We start from the raw sequence: 25764 nt of genomic DNA, 5'->3' as shown, positions 1-25764 counted from the left end.
CTGAAATTCATGTTGCACTACAGCACTGATGCCAAGCTGGTAGAATAATATAGGAAAGGCTCTAAAAGGGGGGGAGTCAAGAAGCGTCAGCCAGGCAAAGGGGACCTTGTAATAATCACTCCGGTAGCCTACTATCCGCTAGTGGTCGACAGCAAAAAGTTCTAGCTTGGAAGTCAAGAGTCAACACGGCCACCAGTATCTCAGAGATATGTACACACGCTGTGTCTAATGACAATCCACCAACACACAAGGTTTATTCACCAAACAGCACCGACACCGCCTGTTAACACCCTCTCTTTCTCTCCGCTTACTTTAGCATAGACTGCTCCTTCGCTTCCTCCTTCTTCTGTCGGTCCATGACGCCGAGGATGATCTTCCTCTCCTCCTCGGTGAGGTGGCTGAGGTCCGGCATCTCCGGCATGGCGCCGGCCGCTGAGGGAGTAGCAGCAGCAGGGCCAGGGCCGCCCCGGGGCCCGTGTGGAGCAGACATCTTTTACACACAGTGGCTAAAAAACGAGAAAGTCACCGTCAACCAGCAGCATCGTGGCCGCTATTATTTATTTATTTACCGTTCTTTTCTTAGTGTTAAAGCCGCTAAATGTTCGGTTTGGTTTGGTGTGGTTTGCAGAAGGCACCGCGGCTTACCGACAGCATGACATCTTGGTTAGCGGTATCATGAACATTATTATCATTATTATTATTATTACTGTTGTTATCATTATTATTATTATTACAGCGTGCTGTGCGAATAGGCGTCAAAATAGGAACTACAGGCTTCATCCCCAGCTAGTGCAATGCTCGCGGTGAACTTATCAAATACGCTGCAGCTGACCGAGCTGGGAATATTCAAGCCAATTTTACACGCCAGCATTTGAGAGCGAGTTAAAGATTAGAAAGAAGCAGATGCCCTTAAAAGAAACAAGAGTGCACAGGCTGTAGGCTACAACCTTCAGGTATTCCAACCACAAGCTTCCATCCATCCAGGGATTAAAAAAGTAGAAAAATAAACAGGTTTAGGAAGAAGAAAAAAAGAAAAAGAATGACAGCTCTTGCCTTTTATTTTGCAGTCATGTTAAATCCTGTCTAACCCATCGTTGCCATCCCTTAGAGGGGTTTCACTCGCATGTTGGAATAAAAGATGCCCGGTCCGTCCTTATTTGTCTGCCTCTGGGGTCCTTAACCCTCCTCCGTCACTCTGCTTAGCTCGCCTTCCTCCAGGTTAGTAATTCTTGGAGATTTCTTTAATGCACAAAAATGGATGCAATGAGAGAGGGGGGGAGTACTGTGTATGAGTGTGTGTGTGAGAGAGTGTGTGTGTGTGTGTGAGAGAGAGAGAGAGGTGGAAGAAGAGGCGGAGCAATGGAAACACGTAGAAGAATAAAGCCGAGAGGACGCGCTGGATGTTCATTGACAGCAGGATGACAGCGGCCGCTAAAACGCGGAGTGGAAGAGCGGCGCGCAGCTGGAGCACCGCTGGAAACGGGATGAGCATCATCATGCATATTTCATAACCAGATGATGAGCGCCGTGAGAGTGTGGGTGGGGGTGTAAAGTGGGAAGGTGAATGGGGAAAATGACCTGCGACGATGATCGTAACCGCTGCAGGTGTGGCAGCGGCGGTTCTGCTTTCATGCACCATTTGCGGCACACGCCGGCTTTGATGCCAGATCACGTGAGAGATTCTGAGGGACACGCGCAAGAAAACTGAGGCAGAGCGGCTACACAAGGCTGGTGCACTGCACAGTGGAAACAGGAATATTAATATCAACATTATAGCTGCTGGTTCCATGTATGCTAAATAGACACCTTTAGGGATTTAAAGGAGTTCGTTTCAAGTGTTTTGTGACGTGAGCCATTTCGAATAAAAGTTGGTTGCAGGCATATTTTTAAATGACATTAAACTCATTATACGATCAAAGCAGTTCCACAAACCTCTATCTAGGAGTGTCTGTACCACCACTCCCTGCAAGGCCTTTCTTATCTGGGTGACTTTTATCCTATTGGACATTTCTCAGGTCTGACCCCACAACTATACATTCCTCTTCCTGACCTCTATCACTGTTCCAAAGACAGTCTCCCTCTACCACTTGTTTGTAGGATTTGAAGGACAACATTAAGAGGACAGAGGCTCTACCTAATAAGGGCTCTAAAGTCAATTACCACAAGCGGCTTGATCTGCCATAATAAGCCAAAATAAGAGTGAACTTCTTGAGTTGGATTTGTGAATGACTGAGCTCATAGATTCTTCCAAAGTACAAATAATGACGTTTATTATTATAAATACACATCAAAAAAAAAAACCTGTGTGGATCCATTTGCATATTACATTGAACAGCTCAGAAGCTGATTTGTGGAATTCCAAACATGAAAAAAATACTTCCTTGCACTTTTTTGGTTGTAAGAATTTTGTATTAAACCCGAGGATTTAATCTGCCCAGTTAAAAGCCTTAAATGGAAAGAAATCTACCACTTATTTATGATTTAGGCTTTAAAAGAAATATTCACGGGATCAATTTACAGTTGCAATTTTTTGAGACTTATGGAAATCCATCAATTTCATTTTGAAGACAACATCCAAAGGTAGGTAGTTACCTATATTATGTGGGCTACATTGGTCGGAAATGGACAGAATTCAGAGTAAATATCTTTGTTTTGTGACTTTGTGATGAAAGCCATCTCTGGTAGTCTGAAAATGAAATTAACACATTTTGTTACATTTTATTCACAGAAAATGACGCATCCATTTATCATGCATCACGCTGAACATCAGTGGTTCCAAGCATGATGCATCTTAACTTTTTATAATTGTCAAGGTGGCTCCTGGGTTGAGAAACGCAAACTTGCACAAAGTAAAGTGTGAAACAGAACCAAACCTAACCGAGTATACTTGGTCTGAATGCATTTTATAGTCTGTGTCCTTTTCCTTTCCACAACAGTCAAGTTCAATCTTCTTCAGAAATCTGAAAAAATATCCATATAGATGAAATCTCAGTCTCTAGTTCTTCTCTCCTTCAGCTTTGGCCTACTTCACCACAGTGACGACATGCTTCTCCTTCTCAGACACCACGGGAACGCTTCCTGGTTTGCTGTGTTTGCGAACATTCCTCTCCCTGAAAAATAACACAAGGAATCATGAATGTGAAATGAAGCTTTCTGGTGAGAATATTCAAGGAAGGATGGAGGGACGGGGAAGGGAGAGAACAGCAAACAGTGAGGATGGTGACTGAATATGAGACTGTTGACCTAACACCTACGTCACAGACAACACTGATGCACTCTGAAAATAATGCATAAAGGACAGATAGTTAATCATTCACAGTTCAAACACATGTCTGACGTATCATAATACTCCTGGTAATTAAGGGGGGAAAAAAAGAAGCTATGAATCACTGGACGGCAGTGCAAACTAGGACAATCAATCCAGCATATAAATGAGTATTTAATGCCAACTGAGACCATGTCATAGAGGGCAGTCCCATCTGTGGTATTTTCCATCAGGCTGGTGTGACTGCTTTAGGTCAGACATTTCCTGACATCATGGATAAAGAGTGACTTTAATGTGGCTCCTATAACAAAATCAGTTTCTGTGTTATGTAGAAAATGAACGCGTACTTTCTACGACGAGCCTCCTTCATAACCCTCAGCTCCTTGGTCTGGTGGTAGATGGTCTTTGGTAGATGTCGGTGGCGAGCGATGCGCCTGATTTGTGGGTGGTGCTGGAACTTCTCTTTTAGTTTCTGACTGTAGTTGGCAGCCTCTCTCTCCCTGGGGGCCAGCTATATCACACCAGAGAGGAAGAAGTTATTACATAAAACAAATTTTAAAAACGATGGAAAAATTAAGAGAGGAGATGAGTGAGAGATCAAAGAAGACATCAAAGAAGGCAAAGAGAGAAGACGACAATTAGGAGAAAATGTATACTGGGGTCATTGTTGACCCTGGAAGCCAAATTCCGCAAGTTAAATTTGGTTGCCCTTCTGCAGCTTTCACACTGCGTGACCACCAGCAGCTCAGGTCTGCTTCGTTGTCATGGAGCTATAAAACAATCCATCCTCAGACCAGTCAAAAGACTTCCTATTTCCGTTTGATTTAAAACATGGCGTTCAAGTTATTGCAGAACTGGGCCCTGTACTATGAAGCAAGCCCAGCATATCCAGGGTAGGGCTGTTTGATATAACGATATATATCGGATAACGATATAAAAACATCCATCGTTTCATTTTACGCTATCGTTTGTTTCGTGGTGTCGCAAAATAAACTGTTCACGGCAATATTTTTTCATCGTTTTAATGGTCACTGTAGTGGCTATATTAATTTCTTAAAGTTCTCTCTTTCTCTTATATTTAATATAACCACACTATGGACAGACAAGCGCCTGTTTCTATGCGTTGTCGCTAGCAGCAACGACGGTAAAACCATCGCGTGTCCACTTGTTTATTTTCCACATAAACCTTTCACAATAAAGCTCATGATCCTGTTGAGACTTCTCAAAATAAACTGAATCACGTGAAAAGGTATGCAGAGTATTTACAGATGAGAAGCAAAAAAGAGCCGCCAGGTGCTAAAAAAATAAACCTTAAACGTTAGAACAGGCGCTTGTCCGCAGCACGCCGTGTAATAAATACTCAAAGAAATGGCGGCCGTTACAACTTATGTCTAAAAATGTATGGTTTAATGCATCGGTTAAAACACTTGACTCCAGGTACACGACGCCCAGCTTGAAACACTTCAGCTGCCCGAGATTCACAGAATTTACAGAAAATGTTAAATTTTTGTGATTTATATCGTCATTGGGACGATAGATGTTTTATATCGGGATATGAGATTTTGGTCATATCGCACAGCCCTAATCCAGGGTATATTTCTATTATCTGGATCCACTTACCCCAACGTCGGCAATCAGGATAAGTAACACACACACGCACGCACACGCACACAAACCCTTGTTCTCATCTAACTCTGAGAAAGAAAGTAAATATAATTACATAAATATCTCCTCTGAGACAGTCATGATGTGCAATTAAATCCAGGTTTTTTTCAGTGAATACTGGTGGTGACTTCTTTCAGCCACAAACAGGAACGTGCTCAGTGGACTTGTTAAATTGCTATTCTAACAGTGCTTGTTTAGAGCTGCAGTTACGGTATGTTGTCTAATGTTATAAAATGTTGGACAATACACTAAGCAGTAACTTCTTTTTGACAACATGTTCACTCAAAACTGAATCAATGTCTGTTAAAAAGTTTAAAAAAAAAAAAAAAAAAGCCGGTGGCTCATAAAAACCACTGGCTAGCTGAGCATGTACTGGCTGGAGCTGCTCCCTTAAAAGGCTTTTATTCTAATTAAAAGCAATGATTTGTCTCAGATTCAATTTGCTAGAGAAGAGCTGTCAGATGCTGATCCTGTTGTACTAGACTAATTCCCCTGGATACAAATACTAAACACTGATTGTATAATCAACAGGAAATTCAAAATATGAGACAGTACACAATTATTCATTTCATAGGTTTTGGTTTGGAGGGATCATACATACCGGTAGCAAGGCTCTTATGAGCCAAACCAAAGTTTCTAACCGGTTACAGTGTGGTGTGAAAACAAAGCATGACACGCTACAGTTGGGGAAGTGGGGGGTATGACGCTTGAGATGAGCGAGTGTAACATAGGGACAGCTGCTCCCAGAGAAAACCTGCACAGGGACAGTGTGACAGTGACTGTTGGCAAAACAGATGAATCTATTTAGTCATTTAGTCATCCTGTCAACCCAAAGTCGAGGGGCCTGCACTACATGGTGTCAGTATTAACTGTAATCCTGCTGAGGCTCTGAAAACTTAAGCTATACACACCCAACCCTCTGCAGAAACCGCCACCACAATAAACCTTCCACTGCTATTAAAACTAAACTCACACACACGCCCATTCAGCTATCTTAGTGAGGACCTTTATTGAAATAATGGTTTCCCTAGCCCCTTACCCTAACCCAGACCTTCCCAAAGTGTGGGGCCCGCCCCCTGGGGGGGCAAAGCCATTGCAAGGGGGGTGCGGAATGAAAAGGAGAGAAAAAAACGCTTGGACACTGCTAGCACGGGGCGCCCACAGAAACGCAAAGCAGGAGATGAAGCATAGCTGAATATGTTTCCAAACCAACTTCATTCTAAGCCAAAGACTAGAAAATATGGTGAAGCATATCTTCCCTTTGGCTTCACCTGCACAAGTGCCAAGGTAGGTCTCCCCTGCAGAATTGGTTTTCCCTGCATCGAGAGAAGCGCTGGGCTGTTCAAATCACGGACAAACAATATCCCACAGTTGTTTATGTTTTTAAACCCGTTTTGCACAGAGAGGCATTGCTTAAAAAATGTATTGATAGCAATGAAAAAAACCAAAAAAAACTGCACGTAAAATAATCACATCGTGACGCCTCTGCCTTTGTAAATGGAGGGACAGTAACTGTGTTTGTAAATGTAAGCGTGTAAAACCTGAAGATAGTCAGATTAACAGTATTTTGTCTCTACCTGCCATTCTACAATTCATCTCATGTAAACAATAACGTGGCGCACAGCGTGACGTGAAAAAGGCACATACCTTTGACGTTGCGTGACCAACTCTGTATTCCTCGTCCACACGTAAACGCAAAAAAGGAGTTTGAAAAAAATCTCAGTTTTCGGTGATTCGTAACGTCGTTTACGTGTGGACGAAACAGCTGCGTTTTCAAAAATACCCGTGTAGGTGTGGACGTAGCGTAAAAGAGTTAGTATTTTATTACTACCTGTAATTTATTGCAGATTACTTGTATTTGCTTAATTGCTTACTAAATGTTTGAGGTGTGAAATAAACCGCAATGGAGCAAAATATGGGTGTGTGTGGTTGGAGGATGTGTTTGTGCGTGGGCGTGCGTGCGTGCACGTGCGAGGGGGGGGGCCAACATTTTTCTTGTAAAACAAGGGGGGCCCAGCAAAAAAAGTTTGGGAACCACTGCCCTAACCATTAAAAATGAATTCACACCCCACTTAATCTTTTCTTTTTTAAATTTGTTTTTAACCTTACACTAGACTATAATTTACAAAATGAGCCACGTTTTGTAGCAAGTCCTAAAACTGTCAGCTGACTCATTTGGAAAGTGTTTAGTGAGACCGCTGCTTCTCATAACTTAAGCGGGATCACTTTCCCCACAGACTTCTATACAACTGGATTTCCTTTTGCAACCACCTAAGCTGGCCTCCTACTGGTGTCTAGAGAGAATGCACATCCAGACTGCCAAAGAGGCTTATAACCAAATTGAGAGTTTCATTATGTCCGTGCTTTCATTGTGAGGTAAAAGTAAAAAAGAAAAAAACTAGCAATGTGAGAAATATTCCACTACGAAACAGCTCTACACTTTGACTCTATGAGTCAACCGTCACACACAGATCCAGACTAGTCACTGAATATAACGTTTTGTCGTCTTCTTGGGACACCTACTTCACAGCCTGTCTCCCTGACATGCCCGGTTATATGGAACTTGGCCTTCAACTTGGAAATGGTATTAGGGCTCACTCTAGTAATTCTGAAACTTGGTTTTGTAGAACATCAGCTTGAAGTTGCTCTATGGCACAGATCGAGATCAGTCACATGTGGCATGCTTGGAACACACACCAAGTGACGGCTGTAGCAGGGTCCTTGCTCACAGTTGCTGCTAATCAGGGACTTGACCGTCATCACCAACCAGCTCAACCAACTGATGCCTTTTTCCTTACAAACGTGTAACTATTAAGAGGAGAAACTTTCCAACAGTATAAGCTTTATTACCAAGATGCACAGTTACAACAAAGAAGTCATCGACCAAATGCAAATTTTCTTACTTTTTGTGCAAAGTTTATACATTTTTAGCAGTCTGTGTTACCTTCAATCCAAACTCCACAGACAGGCTGTGGATACCTGTGTGTATTTGCTTTTGTTCCGTCGGTGTTACCCCAAACCATTTTTAATGTTTCCGACTTATCCATGTGTAACTTCAGTCAGCGTGTATTGTGCTCTGTTCTCTTTTGGTAGTTACACTGTGGCTTAAAGTCTACAGTGTACACACCAACAGCTGTTGCTGCTTTGCCGCTTTCCCTCTTGTCTGACTTATGTTTTATCAAATTCTCCATGTTTCCTAATATCTGCTATCAACTGATTAAGTAGAAGGTTATAACAAGATGCAAAAGACTGAAAGCAAAACCCAACTCATAACAAAGCTACAACGCCTTGTTTCAGACTGTAAACGCCTTAAAAAACATAAAAACTAAATCACAAGCACTATATTTTCATGTTATTGACTCAAAAAGTAACAAAGCATGTGAGCATCAATAATTCAGTTGCGTTGACTCTTAACATCTTTTAGGTCTTGGTCTGAAATACAAAGGGTTAAGCTAGAACTGGAGTAATGTGCAGCATCAGATAGAGAACTCCCCGTCAGTGCAGCGTGCTGTACTGATGGTGAAACAGACAAAGCCTTGAGTCGGCGTTTCAGCATTTCCTGATAATTAAAGACCATCTGAGTACAACTTGAATGTTAATGCTTCATTATTTTCAGAGTGGCCCCCCGCTTTAAGTGATTGGCCGATTTTAAACTGCTGATAGGAGCAGCCCTTGTCTGATCTCTTTAAGTGCAAAGCTTGCAAATAAATCTCCCCTTACACAGTTACAGTAGAACAAGTGCCAAAAGCAGGCCAGTTTTCCACTCGGAGCCTGCATTAAGAGAATAGGCGAGAGTGAATCCGATTAGTAATGAAAGATGGCTGCTGGAGATGGCACGAGAGAGGCAGCTGATCTTCGTGAGTCAGCCACGACCAGGATTGACAATAGCACAATATAAATGCTGATTTCTGCCATTAAAACCTACATAAAAAAAATTATTGCATTAACGCTCTCTAACAAAGACAGCTGGAGTGGAAATTTGGGAGAATGCTTTGTCGATGATTTGTTAAATAACTGCACAAGCACTGAGTTTTTTTGCCCCCCCCCAGGAGCCCCTGTGCCAACCGGTACATTGTACTTATTGAGAGAGTGACTCTACCCTAAGTCAGCATCCATCAGGGCACTTGGCAACAGTAGTGCCGTAGCTCCTGGCACAGTCACCCACTCTTACACTGCTGAAGGTGGGCGCAGAGCCACAGCGGTGTCGAAGAATCCAGCTAACTCATAAAACAAGTAATAAAGTGAAGGAGAAAGATATAGTGTGTTTGACAGCTGAGGAAAATACAGCTGCCGACTGGCAGGTAGACATCGTGATGAGGAATTACCTGAAAAGTTGCCAAGAAGCAGCAAGTTGCCTTTGATATGAAATCAGTAGGAATAATGGAGAGAAGACGAGGGCAGACTCACCACTCCTAGTTTCTCGGCTGCGTTGGCTTTCCACAGTCGGATATTCATCTCGTCTGAGCCGCTCAGGATGTACTTGTTGTCTGCAGACCACTTTATACAGATGACGTGTTGCATGCGTTTGGTGTGGTACACCTCCCTAAATTTTAATTTTTAAAAGATTGCAAGGGAAACAACAGGAAGCCAGTAATTACTGTACACTGTACACCTAGAGACACTCTTCAAACCACTGATGAAGTACATTTTATAAGCCAGCCCTCACCAAAACAACTCTTGTATTATGACAGAAGAGGGCTTACAGAAATGTGGTTACACAGCTCAGGTTTGTTGTTGTGGAGCTAGAGGTTTTTTGTGTTTATTTGTTTGTTTTTAAACAGCACCAGGTAATAAACAGGTATCATGATAATGTTTAATATCTGCTTTCTGATTACATAACAGAATTGAGCCTATAAGTAGAGTAATTAGTAACACTTGTGCTCTATCTGCTTTGATCTCACAAAAAAAGGGGGAAAGTGATGCAAAAATACTATATTTCTACTTGCTGCCTACTTACTAATTGCCACGTAAGCCCTCACCAGCCCATGCTGTGATGCTGTCCGGCTGGCAGCTAATGTAACACTACTACGGCTATTTGTTCTGGAGCTTGACAACAGTACAAACAATACAGCATGTACTATTAAGTCACATAGAAACCAAACAACGGGTTTGTTTTTTTGTGGTTCATTATCAACCAGCAGCCATAATCTGCTACTGTGTTCAACACATGGCCTTTTTCACAGGGTGTGTTTGGAGCATTTTGACATTATCCTAGTAGAAAATTCACAGCTGTTATTATTACACTTGCAATTGATTTAAGTTAATGTTTAACAGATATAATAAATAATATACTCAATATTTAATCAATTCAAGCCATCAGCAAAAACACATTGATTTATTGCTGTTCCTTTTCAAAGACATTCTTCAGCTAAAGCCTTAATAGATCATTAAAGATTAAAATATGAGCCAATTAACATTAGCTGTGTAACAGTTCTAAAACAGACTTAAATTGAGATACGAAGATTGTATAATGTGCAATATGAGTATTGTATTATGATGTTCATAAATTATATCATGGCAGAGAGGAAGAGCCAGTAATTGCTTCATTACTGTAGCACTACCAGCTAGTAGCTTCTGGTATGTTAGCTAGCTTTGTGTAAATATACACAGCTTATCTGAGCTGTTATCCTCATCTTCTCCTGATTTTTGCTAAATAAAGCGAATATTTCTTTGTTGCTGTTCAAACAATGTGTTTAAATGTAAAGGAAGAAGTGACACTGAAAACCTTTTTTAATAAAATGTATAACTGCATGCTAATTAGCCAGAAGCTAACGTTATTTTGCTAAATAGCAAACGGTCAGTAGTTAGCACTACAGACATTACGCGAGAGAGAACTGGGAAGTCAAACCAATGCTGAATTCTGAAATGCTAATAATTGTTTAAATTAAACTTCATTTAAATGAGGCTTCAAAAAAAAAAAAAAAATCCTGACAGAGTGTTCATAAATGCTTCAACATGGTTTCCATGTGGCGAGTCCTCCTACAGGTACCCGATTAAAGCCATAGACAATATAAAAGGTGGATACAGCTTCTGGTTCTGAAAAGTGAAGCCATCAGGGTCCATTAGCAGTGGTTGCTTAAACACAGGCAGTCTTATGGAAGGGAAAAGGGACCACCCACTTTTTAAAATGCTCCAAATTCCCCATCCTTTTTCTCCTGTCTTATCAGAAAATCCTTATATACAGAGTTTTGACCCTGGAACCAAACTAACTATCTACAAAAGTGAATAACAAACATTAAAATGTCCTTCACCTTTCTTATAAAATTTAATCCTTTTCCTTTTTGTAGTGTTTATATGGTTAAAAACAGTGATGAATAATAATATTTTTGAATATATTTTGCAGTTTGTGTTGTGTATATAAAGTAATGCAAAGCCCAGTTATAGATCTAGTGCAGTGTTCCTGACCTGACATTCAGTTTTAATCAGACAGACTTGTGGTTGCAACAGGAGCACATACCGTCATTTCAATACTCATTTTACGTCTGCTTTGGATTATTACAATGTTGTGGCTCATAATCAAAAGCCCTATTGAGAATATGAATGGGATTTTTACTTCCTAAACCTCAGTGTTGAGGTTCATAGAAGTCTATGCAAAATCATCGCTCCGACTTTACCTTGGAAAACACTGAGTTTACGCGCTCAGTCACTCGTTTTGGATAATACTGCATAAAACATTAAGTGACTTTTGTAAATTTTGGTCACCAACCAATATGCTCATTGGCTGACACATTTTGATTGACAAAATGGCCTAAAACACCGAAGAGAGCGAAGGTGAAAACATTCATCAATACAGAGCTTCACAAACCAGAAGGCAACATCACGGTTGCTACATCCATTTTTTAGTTGGTCTATAATCAGGCATGGCAGTCTGGTGAGAGCTGCAGTGTTTAAAAGTCATGAAAGTAAAGAATGAAAGGAAATAACATCAGAAGAATTACATATTTTTTTTAAGTTATTCCCACTCAAAGGGGGTCAAAAACAAAGCTATGAACCAAACCAAAGGATTTATGCTATAATTTAATTGCACCACAAATTATACAGCATAGTCAGCAACAGTACAATTTTTCCTAACACTTTGCTGGCACCATAAAGTTTGATCAGCATTACTGACCTGCTGTGTCCACCGTCCTTGGCGAAGATTCGGATGGTCTTGTCAAAGCTAGCAGACACAAACTCCTTCCCCGTGGGAGCATAGTCAACATCTAGCACAGCAGACACATGGTCCATGTGTACCGTGATGGGCTTGGCCAGGTACCTCATGTCATATGTGTAGAGGCTGGTGAAAAGGAAAAAAACAAAAAAACAGTTTCTATGAGCTGGGGAAAAAAAGAAAAGAAAAGGACCAGCTAAAATATGATTAAATCAGAGTTTCTTTCCTAGACTCACTTGTAGTCCTCATTTGCACATGTGAAGTAATAGGCTTCCATGGGGTTCCAGCTTAGCGTGTTGCTCCTCATTGTCATGATGACCTTAAGAAGAAAGTAAGAGCAAAAAGTAGCTGATTATCATGCCGCATCCATGTAAATTAACAGGGAGATAAACAGATGCATTCCTGCACAAACTGTAAGGGAAGATTTACCTTTTTAAGTGGTGTAGATTCCCTCATGTCGTAGAGCACTATACTCCTGTCAGAGGCACAGCTTGCAAGAAGTTCAGTCTGTGGAGAGGATAACCCTTGACTTTATTTATCAGCACATGTGTTGGCTTTAAGTCGCAATAAACACCTGTGAGCTTATACGTCCAAGCAACCTTTTTCGTCACATGACTGGAGGGCGGGGCCCATGTATGTGAGATGTAGCACGTGGTATCTTACCTCCACAGGGTTAAAGTGCACAGAGCTGAAGCTGTCTACACCCCAGGTGAAAGAGCGGATCGGGCTGCTCCTCTGCTCATCCCAGATGTCCACCTGCTGGCCGCACGTTGCAAATACAGGATCGTTCTGATGATGATCCAGACCTGTGTACACAGTCTACAAGGGACATTTTTTTTCATTCATACTTCACTGATACATGAATATGCAATTCTATGCGATGAAACAGCAAAATTATTACAGCATACTTTGCCCAGGATGGTGTTAATTGGCTCCTCTTCTTCTCCGTAGCCTGGTGATTCCATCTTCCATTGTTTGATTGTTTTGTCGTCACCGACCTGTTGCAGAAAAAGAAATCATGTTAGATGTCAGCTAATATGAAGTCAAACAATTCGGAAAAGTCTTCAAAAAGATGATCAGTTACCGTAAAGAAAGAGGTCCCACAGTAACGCACAACCATTCCCCGCACAAAACCTTCATGTGCCTGAAGCGTCCGAACGCACTCGTGTTTGGACAGATTCCACACCTTCACCTGAAGATCAAATCCAAAAGGAGAGTCCTGTCAGTTTGCAAGAATGGCTGAGATAAAAGGAAATGCATCTCTACATACCTCCCCATCACAGGAGCCTGACAGCAGGGTGGAGAGGCTCTTTGCGTGCTTGGCCATACAGTTCACCCCATCTCTGTGACCATCCAGCGAGGCCACGAAAGGCTTGGCAAACACACGCTCCAGCTTGGTGGCGTTCAGAGCTCGAGTGTACTCCCTGCTCACCTCAAACGGATGAAGGGACGGGTCATAGTTTCTGGGGACTAAAAATACACAGCAGTCACTTCTTTATGTGCTCAAAGAAAAGAGCATTTCCATTAATTAAAAAAAAAAAATCCAAGCGTGCAGGTATGTTGCTGCTAACCAAGTCAAGTAACACAGACTGTTTAGGCTCCATAATAAGGAGTTTAGAAATGTGTGAAGCAAAATTTGTAATTCCGAACGTGCTAAATGCAAAGACAGCTTTGCAAAATTAGATTAAAAGCATGACTGTTGTGTCAATAGCTTTAATCAGATGCTAACACTGTAGCTCTTTCGTATGTATGCTGTTAGCTATTTAGCCGAAGAGTTTCACTTACCGCGCTGAATATCCAGTTTGGTCTCCCGGACATAATCATCCGGATTCCTTGCGATGACTTTAACTTTCATTTGGTAGCGGAGGGGCACACGCTTACAGAAAGGGAAAATTATAGCAACAAAAATATTAGCAAGTAGTGAACACACCAGCCATGTGTCGATAGTGAACAGAGTCGGCGATCTCGCGTTGCATTGTGGGATGCCCGGTCCTCCTGGTTGCATCACTCACAAGTAAAGAAACGAGTACTAAAGTTACAACATTTAGAAAGAGAAGGACCGGAAATAGTTTTTTCTTTTGTTTGTTTTCAGCTAAATCAAGGAAAACCAACGCCAACCTTCTGAGAAAGGTTCACGGAGACATCAAGCGACCTTTACCGAAGACACTTGAGAATAAGATATAATAATTAAGGGCAATATTACAAAATTATGAATAAATAATAGATATAGAAAAGCCTGTAAAAGCGCTACTTAAATCATTATTTGAATAACCAAACTGATTATATGTAATTTATGTGGAAAACAGTTTTAATATAGTTAAGTTTTATCAAAAATGTCTCCGAACCATCATACAAAATATGTCGACGTAACTAATCCTAACTTTTGTATTAGTAAAATAAATAAATGAATGAATACAGCATATTTCATGTGTGAATTATTTTTGAAGTATTTAACCGGAAGTACTATTTCAACAACGGGAACTTGTCATTACTTAATAATAACAGCAAGGTCGAGCACTGGGTCTGCGACTTGACTCTTGGAGAGTGCGTTACACCTGTGAGGTACCTCCGGATGTCAGAAACGTGGTGCGTCATTAGCACAGGAGAGATATGAGGACGCTGTTCCGTCCTCGTACTGTATGGAAACTGCAGCAGAGTAAGCGAGGGGTCGCCTCAGTTTTATAGAGAGTTACATTTTGACACGCTGCGTGCTTGCGGTGTTGTAAACACTGCTATCTGGTAGGATCTAGCTAGGTAGCTAAGTTGCCCATGAGCATGAGCTCCGCTCCAAATCACGGTCCCGTTTCAGAGACAGGACTGCCCGGCAAACCCGTGTCCGCTGTCTCGTTCGGCGGACGACTACAGAAGGTCTTTAGCCATGTGAAGGTAGAAAACCTGATCGCGGGACTCAGCGGGGGAGTGGTGTCAACTCTGGTGCTTCATCCTTTGGACCTGGTCAAAATCAGGTTTGCAGGTACGGCATGAAAATATGAACTTTTAAAATCAATTTCCTTAGTGTCTGATGTGTCATGCTGCTATGACTTTACTTGAATCTGCTAAGAAACTACTGCTATGATGTGTTTAATTTGTATCATATGACTTCAAGGTCCGTAATGTCTTTTAAATGCAGTAAGTGATGGACTTGAATTAAGACCGAAGTATAGTGGCATGGTGCACTGCATGAAGAGTGTCTGGCAGCAGGAGGGACTGAGGGGACTCTATCAAGGCGTGACACCCAACGTTTGGGGTGCTGGTGCATCTTGGGGCCTCTACTTCTTCTTGTACGTAAGCTATAAGCTTTAATGAGGACATGAAACGCTACACATGAAAGATAATTTACATCATGGAGCCCTGTTCGCAAAAACTGACGTAGGTGTAACACTTTCTGTGAAGCTAGATCACTTTTGTGCTGTCCCTGGCTGTTACAATGAGTTTTATGTTAAGAAACTGAGGATGTACTGTCCACTTTCACTGTCTGACTCTTTAGCAGTAAGTGGCTGCTTGTTGTTTTGTTAGCTGCACTGAAACTGGAGAATCTAGCTGTTAGCCGTAATGTTCGGGTTTGTACAACACCCTATGAATGAAAAAAGCAGCATGTATGACTTTACAACTGCAAGATGTCTTATTGCCCTTGCCCTGTTCCCTCACAGCTACAACGCAATCAAAGGGTACACAAAGGAAGGTCGTCAGGCTGAACTGAGTGCCACAGAACACCTGGTGTCAGCGGCTGAAGCTGGTTAGTACTACCCGTGTTTGAACGCTGCTGCACTCCCCCACCATATAATCAGCACATGATCAATAACAGCAGCTAGATATGACTGCTACAAGCTGGTAGTAACTGACAGGGAGTTAGTTACTTGTGGTTCAGGGCAGCCTTACATGCTTGTGTGAATGGGGGAAACGAAGGCATTTACAGCCTTCACAAGATTTTCAATGGAAATAAATTGAAGAAGCCGATGACAGGGAGGTTTTATAGCTACCATCAACAGTATAAAAAATGAAACCAAAACAGATGTTTTATTGATTTGATCTTGTGATTTTTTTTTTCTTTTTCTTTTTTTTTCTTTCCCGCCATCAGGCACTTACACCATTCTAATGAGAAGGTTAGAATTATACCTGGGTGGCATTAAAGAGCCTAATGCACAAATGCACTCTGTTGCGCTTCTTGTTCAGTTTGGTGACACGGTGAGCTAATTCCAAACTGTTGTGCACAAACAGCTGGGCATTTGTGTGAGATCTCTAGCACAACTTCAAATAGGTCTTTTTTCCTGTACCACTTTAAAGTCAGGAAGTCCTTGGTCCTGTTCGTCAAGTCATAGATATTGAGTTATAGTAAATGACTCTTCACTGAGGGGCCTGTGTGCTAATCATGGGTCTAACAAAGTAATAGAAGTCACGTGTGTTTCCTAGTGACATTTCCTTTCTTGTCCTTGCCTAGGCATCCTCACGCTCACCCTTACCAATCCAATCTGGGTGACCAAGACCCGGTTGGTGCTGCAGTACAGTGCTGACCGAAATGGCAAGCAGTACAAGGGGATGTTTGATGCTTTGGTTAAGATCTACCGCCATGAAGGAGTGTCTGGACTCTACAAGGTGAGACATGAGTGTGTTAGTGTTCCTTATGATGTAAGATTGCATGGTTAGCAAGTTTAAACATTTGGGAGGGGTGGCTTAAACTGGGAGATTTTTCTACACCTGTTAATGCCAGAATGTTTTAGTAGTCTTTATTACTTCCATATATTTATTCTCAACTTTCCTTCTTTAAAATATTATCCCTGTTGAGTAACACTCACAGACATAATTTCCTCGTCCATGCTCCTTTGTGTCTGCCTCGTCCCAGATGGTGAGATTCAGTGTAACAAGTTGATAACCCTCATTTGTGGCAGCTTTTCTGTCATTTGTTTGGTTCAGCTTAAACATGCATACCCACTCATAAAGAAATCACAGGCATCTCAGCTTTGTTATTGAGATGGCACACTAGCAACAATTCCTTAAAGACCTGACAAAAAAAAGTAGCCCACTGTGGTTTTCAGACTACCTGTTGGTGTCAGAGGAGAGACTGTGCTGTCGCTCTCTTAGATACCAACATGGTGTGTTTGTGTGTGTGGTGGGGATCATTAGGTTTACCACCAAACATTCAGTGGAGATTAGGACTCATATTTCATATTCAGATTTTGGGAGTAAGTACACTCATTGTTAAAGAAAGAAGGCTCGGCCCTGGTGCAGCTTTTGTTGGTTTGCTGAGTGATGTCCTGGCATGTTTTCTTTTTGAATTATTTAGCTTTTTTCATGTTTCTAAGTGGGGGGGACAAATTAATGTGTTCTGAATATCCCATCAGATCTCACTTTTGCTTATTTTGATAGGAATACTGAAGACCTCGTAGGCGCTATTGACTTTAATCACCACTAGAGGGCATCAGCTACCTTTCTAGCTGGAAAAAAACACAACCCATTTATACAGGAGTGGAGGTTTTAAGCAGTATGTCAGCTTCTTCATTAACAATATTGAATTGTAATTTGCTGTCGGAAATGTTATACCTAAAGTTCAAGAGAAAATAGGGCCAAGGGCCCTTAATTTAATTAAGTTCATTTTCATTTATATAACGCTAAATCACAACAACAGTCACTTCAAGGCTCTTAATATTGTAAGGTATAAACCCTACAGTAAAAACCACAACAATCAGATGATCCCCTATAGCAGGGGTCCCCAATCCCAGTCCACGAGGGCCAGTGTCCCCGCAGGTTTTAGATCTCACCCTGGGTCAACACACCTGAATCACATGATTGGTTCATTACCAGGCCTCTGGAGAACTTCAAGACAGTTGAGACGGTAATTTATCCATTTAAATCAGCTGTGATGGATCAAGGACACATCTAAAACCTGCAGGGACACCGGCCCTCGTGGACTGGGATTGGGGACCCCTGCCCTATAGCAACCAGTTGGCGACAGTGGGAAGGAAAAACTCCCCTTAACAGAAACCTCCAGCGGAACCAGGTTCACTAAGGGGAGACAAGACAAAAGACACACTGTGGAAGAGAGCCAGAGATTAATACGAACTAATGATTAAATGCAGAGGGGTGTATAAACACACAGAGAGTAAAGAGATGGGGAGTCACAGATGTGTGGGCTTTTCAGTGGATAAGTCACACTGTGGGAATTTGAGTGTCAAGTCAGACCGACTTACAGAGTATGTCTTTAAAAGGGTTATGTTCCCGGTCTGCTCGGCACGTCTCATGGAGCACTGCAGTTCATGACTTACGAAGAGCTCAAGAGAGACTACAACAAATACAGAAAAGCACATTCAGACGCAAAGCTGGTGAGTCACTAACCATGAGCCACAGACAGGCTGGAAACATTGTTTAATAAAACTCAGCCATAAGGCTTGTAACTTTTGAGTCTAATGAGACAGAGCCCACAGTTGATAACAAGTGACTCATCAGTTTTCCTACACTGCTCTGCTCCCTTCTTCCTCCTTCCATTTATCTGTCTGTGCAAACAGAACCCATTGGAATACATCACAATGGCAGCATTATCCAAAATATTTGCCGTGGCCACAACATACCCATATCAAGTGGTGCGAGCTCGCCTGCAAGACCAGCACAATAGATACAATGGAGTTATTGACGTCGTGAGACGGACATGGAGGTAAGACACCGATCCACTCACAGTGGGACCGAGCGTGCCGGCCCCGTCTCAGGTTCTGAGCACAGTTCGAGTGCCTGTTATGATTGATGCTTAACATTTTCCCACTTGTCTCCTCAGGAATGAAGGTACCCTTGGTTTCTACAAAGGCATCATCCCCAACTTGATCCGCGTCACCCCAGCCTGTTGCATCACCTTCGTGGTTTACGAGAATGTGTCTCACTTTTTTCTCGGGCAAAATAAATGAGGTTTTAAAAGCAGGGCACGGACTGCCCCGAATGCTGCAAACTCGTGCTGACACGTTGGCGCCGTGCGGAGGAGATGCAGGGGAGGACCGTGTTGATCGACGCCGAGCTGTCGTCGTCCAGTACGTGTAAATGTGCTGAAGTGAAAATCACTCATGTGCACTGAAAATAAGTGTTGCCAAATGGAGCAGCAACAGTTTTTTTTCAATACAACTTCCTGACAGTTGGTGAAAAATGGCAGACGCACAATGAAGTTATAGGGAGCATGTCTGTTGCTGTTCACCTTTATGGGGACAATGTTGCTTTAACAGTTTGTTTTTGTTTGTTTTTATTAAATACTGGTAGTGTGAGGGTCTTTTCTAAAGAGGTGGATGAATATTTCATCATGCAGCAGTTTTGTTTACACTTTATGCTTTCTGGCAACAGAGAGATACAGTCTCAACTATAAAACTATGAAAAACTTCATTATAAACATCAAATTCATGATCGGCTCAGGTTCAGATGTTGCAGATGTGTGAAATGATTTGCCTGATGAGTGCTTTTTTTTTCCCTGACGTTTTTGTGTCATTGTATCAGCTGTGCTTTATAAGATTTTATTATAAAATCTAAAATGTGCTTTAAATGCAGTCTCATGCCTGATTCATGTGAATACATTAAATGTTACTTTGTTGTTGCACAGGCAATAAATATGCAGTGTTTCAGAAGTGAGAAGTAACATTTCCTTAAAAAAGAAGTGCTTTATTAACAGTGATAATGCATATAAACAGGTCACAGGAGTACAGAGTTTAAAGGTACTGTCCATGTCTGTTGCTGTACTCTTAACGGCAGCCACAAGCTGAAAAAGCTACAGTACAAAGTTTATTTCCGGTAGACAGAAAAGTACAGTAATCGTAGGCCTGTCGACGGGTGTAGCATTTAAACAAAACTCAAAAACATTCACGTTCCCATCAGTGACGCCTCAGCAAACCACACCTGATCGTTGTGGCGCGTCGGATAACATGCTGTCACGCTACCAAAACTAGGTCCCTCCCATTCGTATTGCTTTATTTTCCTTACTTAGGCAATTCCTCTATGATAATCCTGGATACGGAATTCCAGCCTGTGGATGCGTCTCCTCTTGGATAATCAGCGCAGGTCCCCACCCACACCGCCACATCAACCAGCCCTGCTTTGACACCCTCACACAGCCCCTCAACTGCAGAGAGAGAGACGGAGAGGGAAAAAAAGAGAAGACGGTGCAAATGAATTTCAGGGAACACCCAAACCGAACGCCGAGACAAGTTGTTTTCTGACACAGCGGTGAAAAACTGGGCCTTTCAGGTTTAAAAACAGAAACAAAAAATAATTAAAACCATGTAATCTTTCATGTCTGCAGTCAACACTATTGTCATGTCTGTGCAGTTCATTTAAGGCTGTTCATTAGCTTAGCTTAAAAGGACTGAAGCTGGGGTGGAGCCAGCTTCACTTTCTAAAAGTCCCAAAGCAAAAAAGGGTGATAGATTGTGATCTGTGGCTTCTTCACTTCCTCCATGAACAATTTGAGGAGCAGAAACTTGTTGTTTCAACTGTTGTTTCAGTTGATAACCCCGTATAATAACCCAGTCTTTTCTTAAAAAAAAACAAAAAACTTTAACCCTTCAAAACCTGCAGCTGAGACAGGTTGTCCCAACATGTTTTTGGCTGTAAATCTCACACACAGACTGTGTGTGAGGCACATGAATCCAATGCTCTAATACTGTGAATCTGAGAAGTGAACTGTTCTACACATCTATACAAGCCCTTTTGGGCACTTTCCAGAAAAAGTCTCCAGGTGTTCATCTCTCAGTTTCTGAAAGAACTGGAGCTGCTGTTACTCGCCCAAATCGCAGTAAAGAAGGGGGCTTGGTTTGCCATGTCAGCCTTGGCACATCAGGTCGCAGAAGGCTAATAAACAACATTTAATGTATTAAAAATACATTAAATGTATTTTTACAAGAAATGGGAGAAACTAGCTGTTTCCCCCGTTTCTTGACTTTGTTGTAGCTTAACTAGCTGCTGGAGTGTGCACACAGTTTTCATTTTAGTGTAAAAACCACAACAAAACATGAATTGGTCTGAAGTACAGTTAAAAATGTAAACTACAAAATCTAAGCGTCCTTATGTCCTTCATGTGAACCACTGGATTTAATTACTGCTTGGACTTTTTTCTCTCTTCTTATGGTGGGAAGCAACAGTTTCTTGCAGCAGCAACAGACTAAAAAATGTTCAACAGGAAATTCGTGTCACTCTTCACACAACTGCTTCTCAGGACGTCTGTTGTGAACGGCTCTCTTGAGGTTATTCCTATCTTTAAGTTCTGTCCTCTGACTTGGTTTCTCTAAAAGGTGGATTTTCTTTGAAGACATTCTTCACTAGCTTGACTTTGATGTTTAAAGTTATTGCTCCAGCCAGCATGGTGAGCTGTGCAGGCCCAGAGGCAGCAGAAGAGCTCTAAGACATCATGGTGCCACCACCCTGCTTTCTCCTTTAGAGCCTCCAATCTAGTGTCACTAATTGGAATAATTGGTAACTCGTGGCTCCAACTCTGATGATGCCATCAGCCGAGGGCTTGGAAGTCAAACCTGTTGATCTTAAGTGAGCCTGACCAGTGGAATTCCCATTTCTGTCAGTGTAAAGAAGTTTAATTGCACATTTGATCCCCAAGATATGTTAAAATAAGAAAAGGAAGCACAGTTTTAACAGGTAATCTTAGTTTTTTCTTTTTCTACGTGATAAAGAAATGCTTCTGTAACGGAAGAGAAAAACCTGTCAGCACAATTCTTCAGGCTAAAGTGTAAGAGATGGACATGTTAAATAGAAAATGTTCTTTTTTTATATTATGTATCATCATTTTGGGGTTTTTTGTAAAGAAATTTCTACAGTTGACTGTGAAAAATGTTTTTTAAATCCTATACCTAATGACTTTGGTGTAGCATGAATGGCCATGGGGGAGGTCTTTATCAGTACTGATAAACCTGTAAAACTTATGAAAATACAGTTAAAAATTCAAAACTTTTGCCTTTCTTCACATTTTCCAAAGCTGTGAAATAGGACCAGATTTGAGTCTTTACTGGGCTGATTCTGGCTCCTGGGCCTTACGTTTGACACTCTTGGCTTAGGGGTTCATTGCTTTTCCTAACATGAACGAAAAGAGTGCAACTATTCATGTGTTATGAGCTAAAATATTTTGTGCTTGTTCATAATTAGGACTTGGATGAAGACCTGACATTAATACAGGAAATTCCACTTCACTTAATGTTTCTTTCCATAGCATTACTAGCACCGTGAGGTGGGAACAAGTATTGTTCAGAGTCTGTGTCGTACCTGAGGAAGTTCTGTGGATGTTGATGGTTGAGTTGAGCTCGGGACTCCCTTGGTCTAAGTAAATAATTGACTCTATGGGCAGTGGTCCTGTGCACTCCGCTCCGTTGAAGGTGAAGTACCACCTCTGGCAGCATGCGTTTTTACACTTGAGTCTGAGGGAGCCACTGAAGAGGACTCTGAGGGCGCTGTCAGAGCGCAGCTTGGTGAACGTGCAGTCCTGCGACGCAGAATGGAGCATAAGTGTGTGTTTAATGTGTGTTTGCAGTGATTGAAATGCCTGCATTCCCCACAGATACAGTGAGATACTTACAGCCACTTTACCCAGATCGATCCCGTAGTTCAGCGAGTTCCAGGCACACTGCTTGTAGTTGGGTTTCCAGGGTTCCTCAAAAACTTCAGTAACGCATTCTCCTTTCTCGCCTTTCAGTCCATCGCGGCCTGGGATACCAGGCGTCCCAGGAATGCCGTTGGCCCCAGGGTTACCGTCTCTTCCAGCGGTGCCTGCTGGACCCTGCAGGCAGCTGCCATACTGAAAAAAGAAACAAGGAGAAGAGGACATAGTGAAACAAAACCATACTACAACAACATGATAACAACAGAATCTATTGTTATCAGACTTCCTGTTTTAAGACTGTCTTTCTTCCAGTGAGGTTAAATCCCTGTTTAAACTGCATGCACCACAGACACCTAAATGCTGCCATCCATCCAACCATCACACACAAGGAGCCAGATTACACATCACACAAACAACTGTGCTGAAGGAAGTGCAAAAAGCCGTGTTATCCAAATCAAGCCAAAGCAACATGACCAACAACCATGAAGCCGCCGAGCAAGCAAAACATAGCTCTGCTGTTAATGAGGAACTGAAGGCTCGGCAGTGGCCTAAATTAGTGGCTGTCTGGCCACTCATCCCTTAATGTGATTCATTGTCCTGTTGAACCTTCTGCTATGTTTAAACAGACGCAGCATCCTACTCAGGCTGACTCAAACCCACGCAAACACACACACACAGACGGGGGGGGCGCTTGCCAAGCCTTACCACATGCAAATATAGACACAATGAGGATCTAAATAGATCTGCCCAACGTGTTCCTCAAAGGGACGCTCTGACCAGTAGATTGCAGTGTGTCGTGTAGGTTCAAGCTTTTTTTAGGTGGAGGTGGCTTTTCCTTTGTAAGCAATTAGGGACACAAGTTGACATACAGAAATGTCTCCTCGCCCTTAAGTAAGCATGAAAGGTGAAAGCATTTTGCAGATTTTTGGAAGGTCGTTGTTGCCCTTTTGCTCAGTATGCATCTGTGAAGTAGTTATGGAGAGTAGGAGGGGGGCATGTGTCCAAAAGGCATTAGGGCAAGAAAAAAAAAAAGCAGAGGAGGAGAACAAAGAGCTTTTACACCAACATGGTCAAAGGAGCTTGCAAAGAAAAACACCAACATCTTAACCAGACTTAACCAGACTTGAATCTCTGGGGTGAAGTTAAAAAAAAAAGTATTTCAGATGATGAAAATCTGAAAAATGCCTGGAAGTTAGAGAGTCAGAGCATTTATCATCATCTGCTGTGAAACAGATGGTCCAGTGTCTGTTTTAGCCATTACGCGGCTAACGCTGGAGCAACCTGGAGATGTGAGACCTGACATCATCTGTATAGAAGTCTGGGAAGTGTCTGGTGACAGCAGTAGATTGTGGGTTTGTATGCATGAAACTAAATAAAGCTGGAAGCATGGCTTTCATGCACCTTGGCAAAATTAGGTGGCAAAACGTGGAAACGATGCAAGGACTCCCCATTAGTCTTGGAGTTGGGTAAGGAAAAAGTCTTGGTGTTTTACTAAGATTTTTGGAGAGCTTTCAAAGCAGAGTAATGAATGGATCCTCTGTCCACTTCGCCACACAGCTGACTTTTATATTAGCTCCCAGTCTGCTCTTTCTATAGTGGTGCTGGCTGCCTGCATGAATTAGACTCCAGCCCTGCTGAATATTAGTCGCGTACAGTCTGCTACTGTAACTGGAAAACTAAAAGGCTGCAATTGGCCCGAAGAGCTGAGGAATCAGGAGCATTTTATGGGTTAGTCAACACAGAAGCAGGGCCTGAAGCTCTCCTGGAGCATGCAGAGCGGAGCCTGGGTATAATGCTCAGCTTTGCGCGATTTTTAGATTGAAAGGAAGCCGATGAGATGCAAAGCAGTATTTTCGTGATTACCATGTTGGCCAAGTAAGCAGGTCTTTCTTCTCCAGAGTGTCTAGTGCAGTTGGGTTTTTCGGCATCGTTTCCAGTGCACTAGACACAGATGGTGACATAAGGTTTTTTTTTTTCCTTTCTTCTTTTTTAAAATTAAATCACTGTGGTCACGGTTGTGGAATATTAAAGAGAAACTGCTTGGGCGGGCTCGACTGGGTCCAGAAAAATAAATACTAGTTTCACTTCTGTTTGATTCCTAAAAGATTCAACATCTGTGTGTCCAGTTGGTTCCTTCAATCACTAAACAGATGCATCATTGAGGGTTATGAAATCCTATGCATAAACAATGTAAGATTGATAGGTATCGTGGGACTGTGAAATTAAACAGTTGAACTCTGCCTTGGGCACTGTTAAAAATATCATATTACCCAGCTTTAAACGTACATTTAAGTTTTTTGCCCAAATTGCACCCACTTATAAACTATTCAAACAGTCGGATGGATAACAAAGGCCAGCAAACAGTATGAGGCAGACCACAACTTCCTGTTTAGTCCCCCCTTATGTCCACTCAGTCGTGGAGGACAGCCAGATCTGGTCTGGAGTAATAGAAAAGCAGCTGAGTGTATAACAGCTACAAAGTGGGATTTTCTGATGTGCTGCTGTCCACACTATTCTACATGTGGATAAATCTTTTAAAACATTTTTTCCTTCCCTCTAATGTTTAAAGATACAATTTAAAAATAGCAATGCATAGCGCTAGAAAAAAGAAGCCCAGAATGAGTTGTAAAAATAGGCAAAATAGTCAGTGGATGTTAAATGGGATGCACCGAAAAACAACTAAATGACGGTAAAGCTGAGTGTAATAATTACATGTTGACGTGAGCCTTTTTTCTCTCTCCCAGAGTTATAATGCCACAAAATCTGTCCACTCCTCTCCTGCCACATGTCTACTTATTTTGGAAGCTGTCGTTAACGGCTACACGGTAATCTTATCTAACCCCTTTTACCTTGTCGGCGTCAGGATCCTTTCGGTAGCCTCTGCTTCTCACCTTTTCCACCGCATAAAGAGGCAAAGCCAGGCAGGCGAGCAGCAGCAGGCGGACAGCGAGAGGAGACATCACGCGTGCGACAGAGACGGCCGACTACCGTGCGTTCTGCGCGACTCCAGCCGGTTATAGCCCAGAGGGCTGGACCAGGAGAGGGGGAAGGAGCCAGTCACCTCACTGAAATGCACTCTAGGGAAAACATAGCTGTGAGAGTAACGTTAGGGTTAATAAC

At 42.1% G+C, this 25764-nt stretch overlaps 4 protein-coding genes across 14 annotated transcripts in view; 1 reads left to right on the top strand and 3 right to left on the bottom strand.

Moving 5' to 3' along the window:
- rims2a (regulating synaptic membrane exocytosis 2a) overlaps nucleotides 1–1289 on the bottom strand; it is a 157004-nt gene extending 155715 nt beyond the window's left edge. For 4 of the 8 annotated variants that reach the window (XM_080307861.1, XM_080307871.1, XM_080307860.1 and 1 more), the window contains exons 1-2: nucleotides 1054–1289; nucleotides 312–506 (exon numbers count right to left, since the gene is read on the bottom strand). In XM_080307861.1, coding sequence (XP_080163987.1) covers nucleotides 312–490 — 179 coding nt within the window. In that variant the 5' untranslated portion in view covers nucleotides 491–506; nucleotides 1054–1289. The remainder of the gene's footprint in view (nucleotides 1–311; nucleotides 507–1053) is intronic. The other 4 variants (XM_080307863.1, XM_080307864.1, XM_080307865.1 and 1 more) reach the window with 1 other exon arrangement.
- A 959-nt stretch (nucleotides 1290–2248) lies between these two features.
- On the bottom strand, nucleotides 2249–14086 carry dcaf13 (ddb1 and cul4 associated factor 13). Its single transcript, XM_026185419.2, has 11 exons — nucleotides 13866–14086; nucleotides 13351–13550; nucleotides 13165–13272; nucleotides 12989–13078; nucleotides 12744–12899; nucleotides 12510–12587; nucleotides 12317–12399; nucleotides 12042–12206; nucleotides 9338–9473; nucleotides 3613–3776; nucleotides 2249–3110 (listed from the first exon to the last, which is right to left on the bottom strand). Exons 1-11 carry the CDS (start codon nucleotides 14083–14085, stop codon nucleotides 3023–3025), a joined length of 1488 nt encoding a protein of 495 aa, XP_026041204.2. The 5' UTR covers nucleotide 14086; the 3' UTR covers nucleotides 2249–3022.
- A 492-nt stretch (nucleotides 14087–14578) lies between these two features.
- Nucleotides 14579–19590, top strand: LOC113031807 (solute carrier family 25 member 32). Its single transcript, XM_026184240.2, has 7 exons — nucleotides 14579–15054; nucleotides 15211–15361; nucleotides 15731–15816; nucleotides 16519–16673; nucleotides 18284–18397; nucleotides 18581–18726; nucleotides 18844–19590. Exons 1-7 carry the CDS (start codon nucleotides 14850–14852, stop codon nucleotides 18968–18970), a joined length of 984 nt encoding a protein of 327 aa, XP_026040025.1. The 5' UTR covers nucleotides 14579–14849; the 3' UTR covers nucleotides 18971–19590.
- A 95-nt stretch (nucleotides 19591–19685) lies between these two features.
- LOC113031809 (collagen triple helix repeat-containing protein 1) lies at nucleotides 19686–25756 on the bottom strand. Of its 4 annotated transcripts, none has more exons than XM_026184241.2 (5): nucleotides 25494–25756; nucleotides 24508–24585; nucleotides 22621–22839; nucleotides 22311–22527; nucleotides 19686–20163 (listed from the first exon to the last, which is right to left on the bottom strand). In XM_026184241.2, the coding sequence occupies exons 1-5, from the start codon at nucleotides 25602–25604 to the stop codon at nucleotides 20021–20023; spliced, it is 768 nt and encodes a 255-aa protein (XP_026040026.1). In that variant the 5' UTR covers nucleotides 25605–25756; the 3' UTR covers nucleotides 19686–20020. The 4 variants fall into 4 exon arrangements, with proteins under 4 accessions (XP_026040026.1, XP_080164000.1, XP_026040027.1 ...); XM_080307874.1 differs by having other exon boundaries at nucleotides 25536–25756; XM_026184242.2 differs by lacking the exon at nucleotides 24508–24585.
- Nucleotides 25757–25764: the final 8 nt, after the last annotated feature.

The sequence above is a fragment of the Astatotilapia calliptera genome, chromosome 11 (genome assembly GCF_964374335.1).
Source record: "Astatotilapia calliptera chromosome 11, fAstCal68.1, whole genome shotgun sequence".
In the NCBI taxonomy this organism is placed as follows: Eukaryota; Metazoa; Chordata; class Actinopteri; order Cichliformes; family Cichlidae; genus Astatotilapia; species Astatotilapia calliptera.
This window is presented reverse-complemented; position numbering and strand designations above follow the sequence as displayed.

Bases quoted from the DNA above. Each gene is read 5' to 3' on its own strand.
- LOC113031807 (XM_026184240.2), top strand. From the start codon at position 14,850: ATGAGCATGAGCTCCGCTCCAAATCACGGTCCCGTTTCAGAGACAGGA. The intron at 15,817-16,518 runs GTTAGTACTACC...GTCCTTGCCTAG, and splicing joins GGTGTCAGCGGCTGAAGCTG to GCATCCTCACGCTCACCCTT. The intron at 16,674-18,283 runs GTGAGACATGAG...TGTCTTTAAAAG, and splicing joins GAGTGTCTGGACTCTACAAG to GGTTATGTTCCCGGTCTGCT.
- LOC113031809 (XM_026184241.2), bottom strand. From the start codon at position 25,604: ATGTCTCCTCTCGCTGTCCGCCTGCTGCTGCTCGCCTGCCTGGCTTTG. The intron at 24,586-25,493 runs GTAAAAGGGGTT...ATCTGTGTCTAG, and splicing joins AGGATCCTGACGCCGACAAG to TGCACTGGAAACGATGCCGA. The intron at 22,528-22,620 runs GTAAGTATCTCA...TCTGCGTCGCAG, and splicing joins TCGATCTGGGTAAAGTGGCT to GACTGCACGTTCACCAAGCT.
- dcaf13 (XM_026185419.2), bottom strand. From the start codon at position 14,085: ATGCAACCAGGAGGACCGGGCATCCCACAATGCAACGCGAGATCGCCG. The intron at 12,900-12,988 runs GTATGCTGTAAT...TGTCCCTTGTAG, and splicing joins TTAACACCATCCTGGGCAAA to ACTGTGTACACAGGTCTGGA. The intron at 12,207-12,316 runs GTGAGTCTAGGA...CCTTTTCACCAG, and splicing joins TGTGCAAATGAGGACTACAA to CCTCTACACATATGACATGA.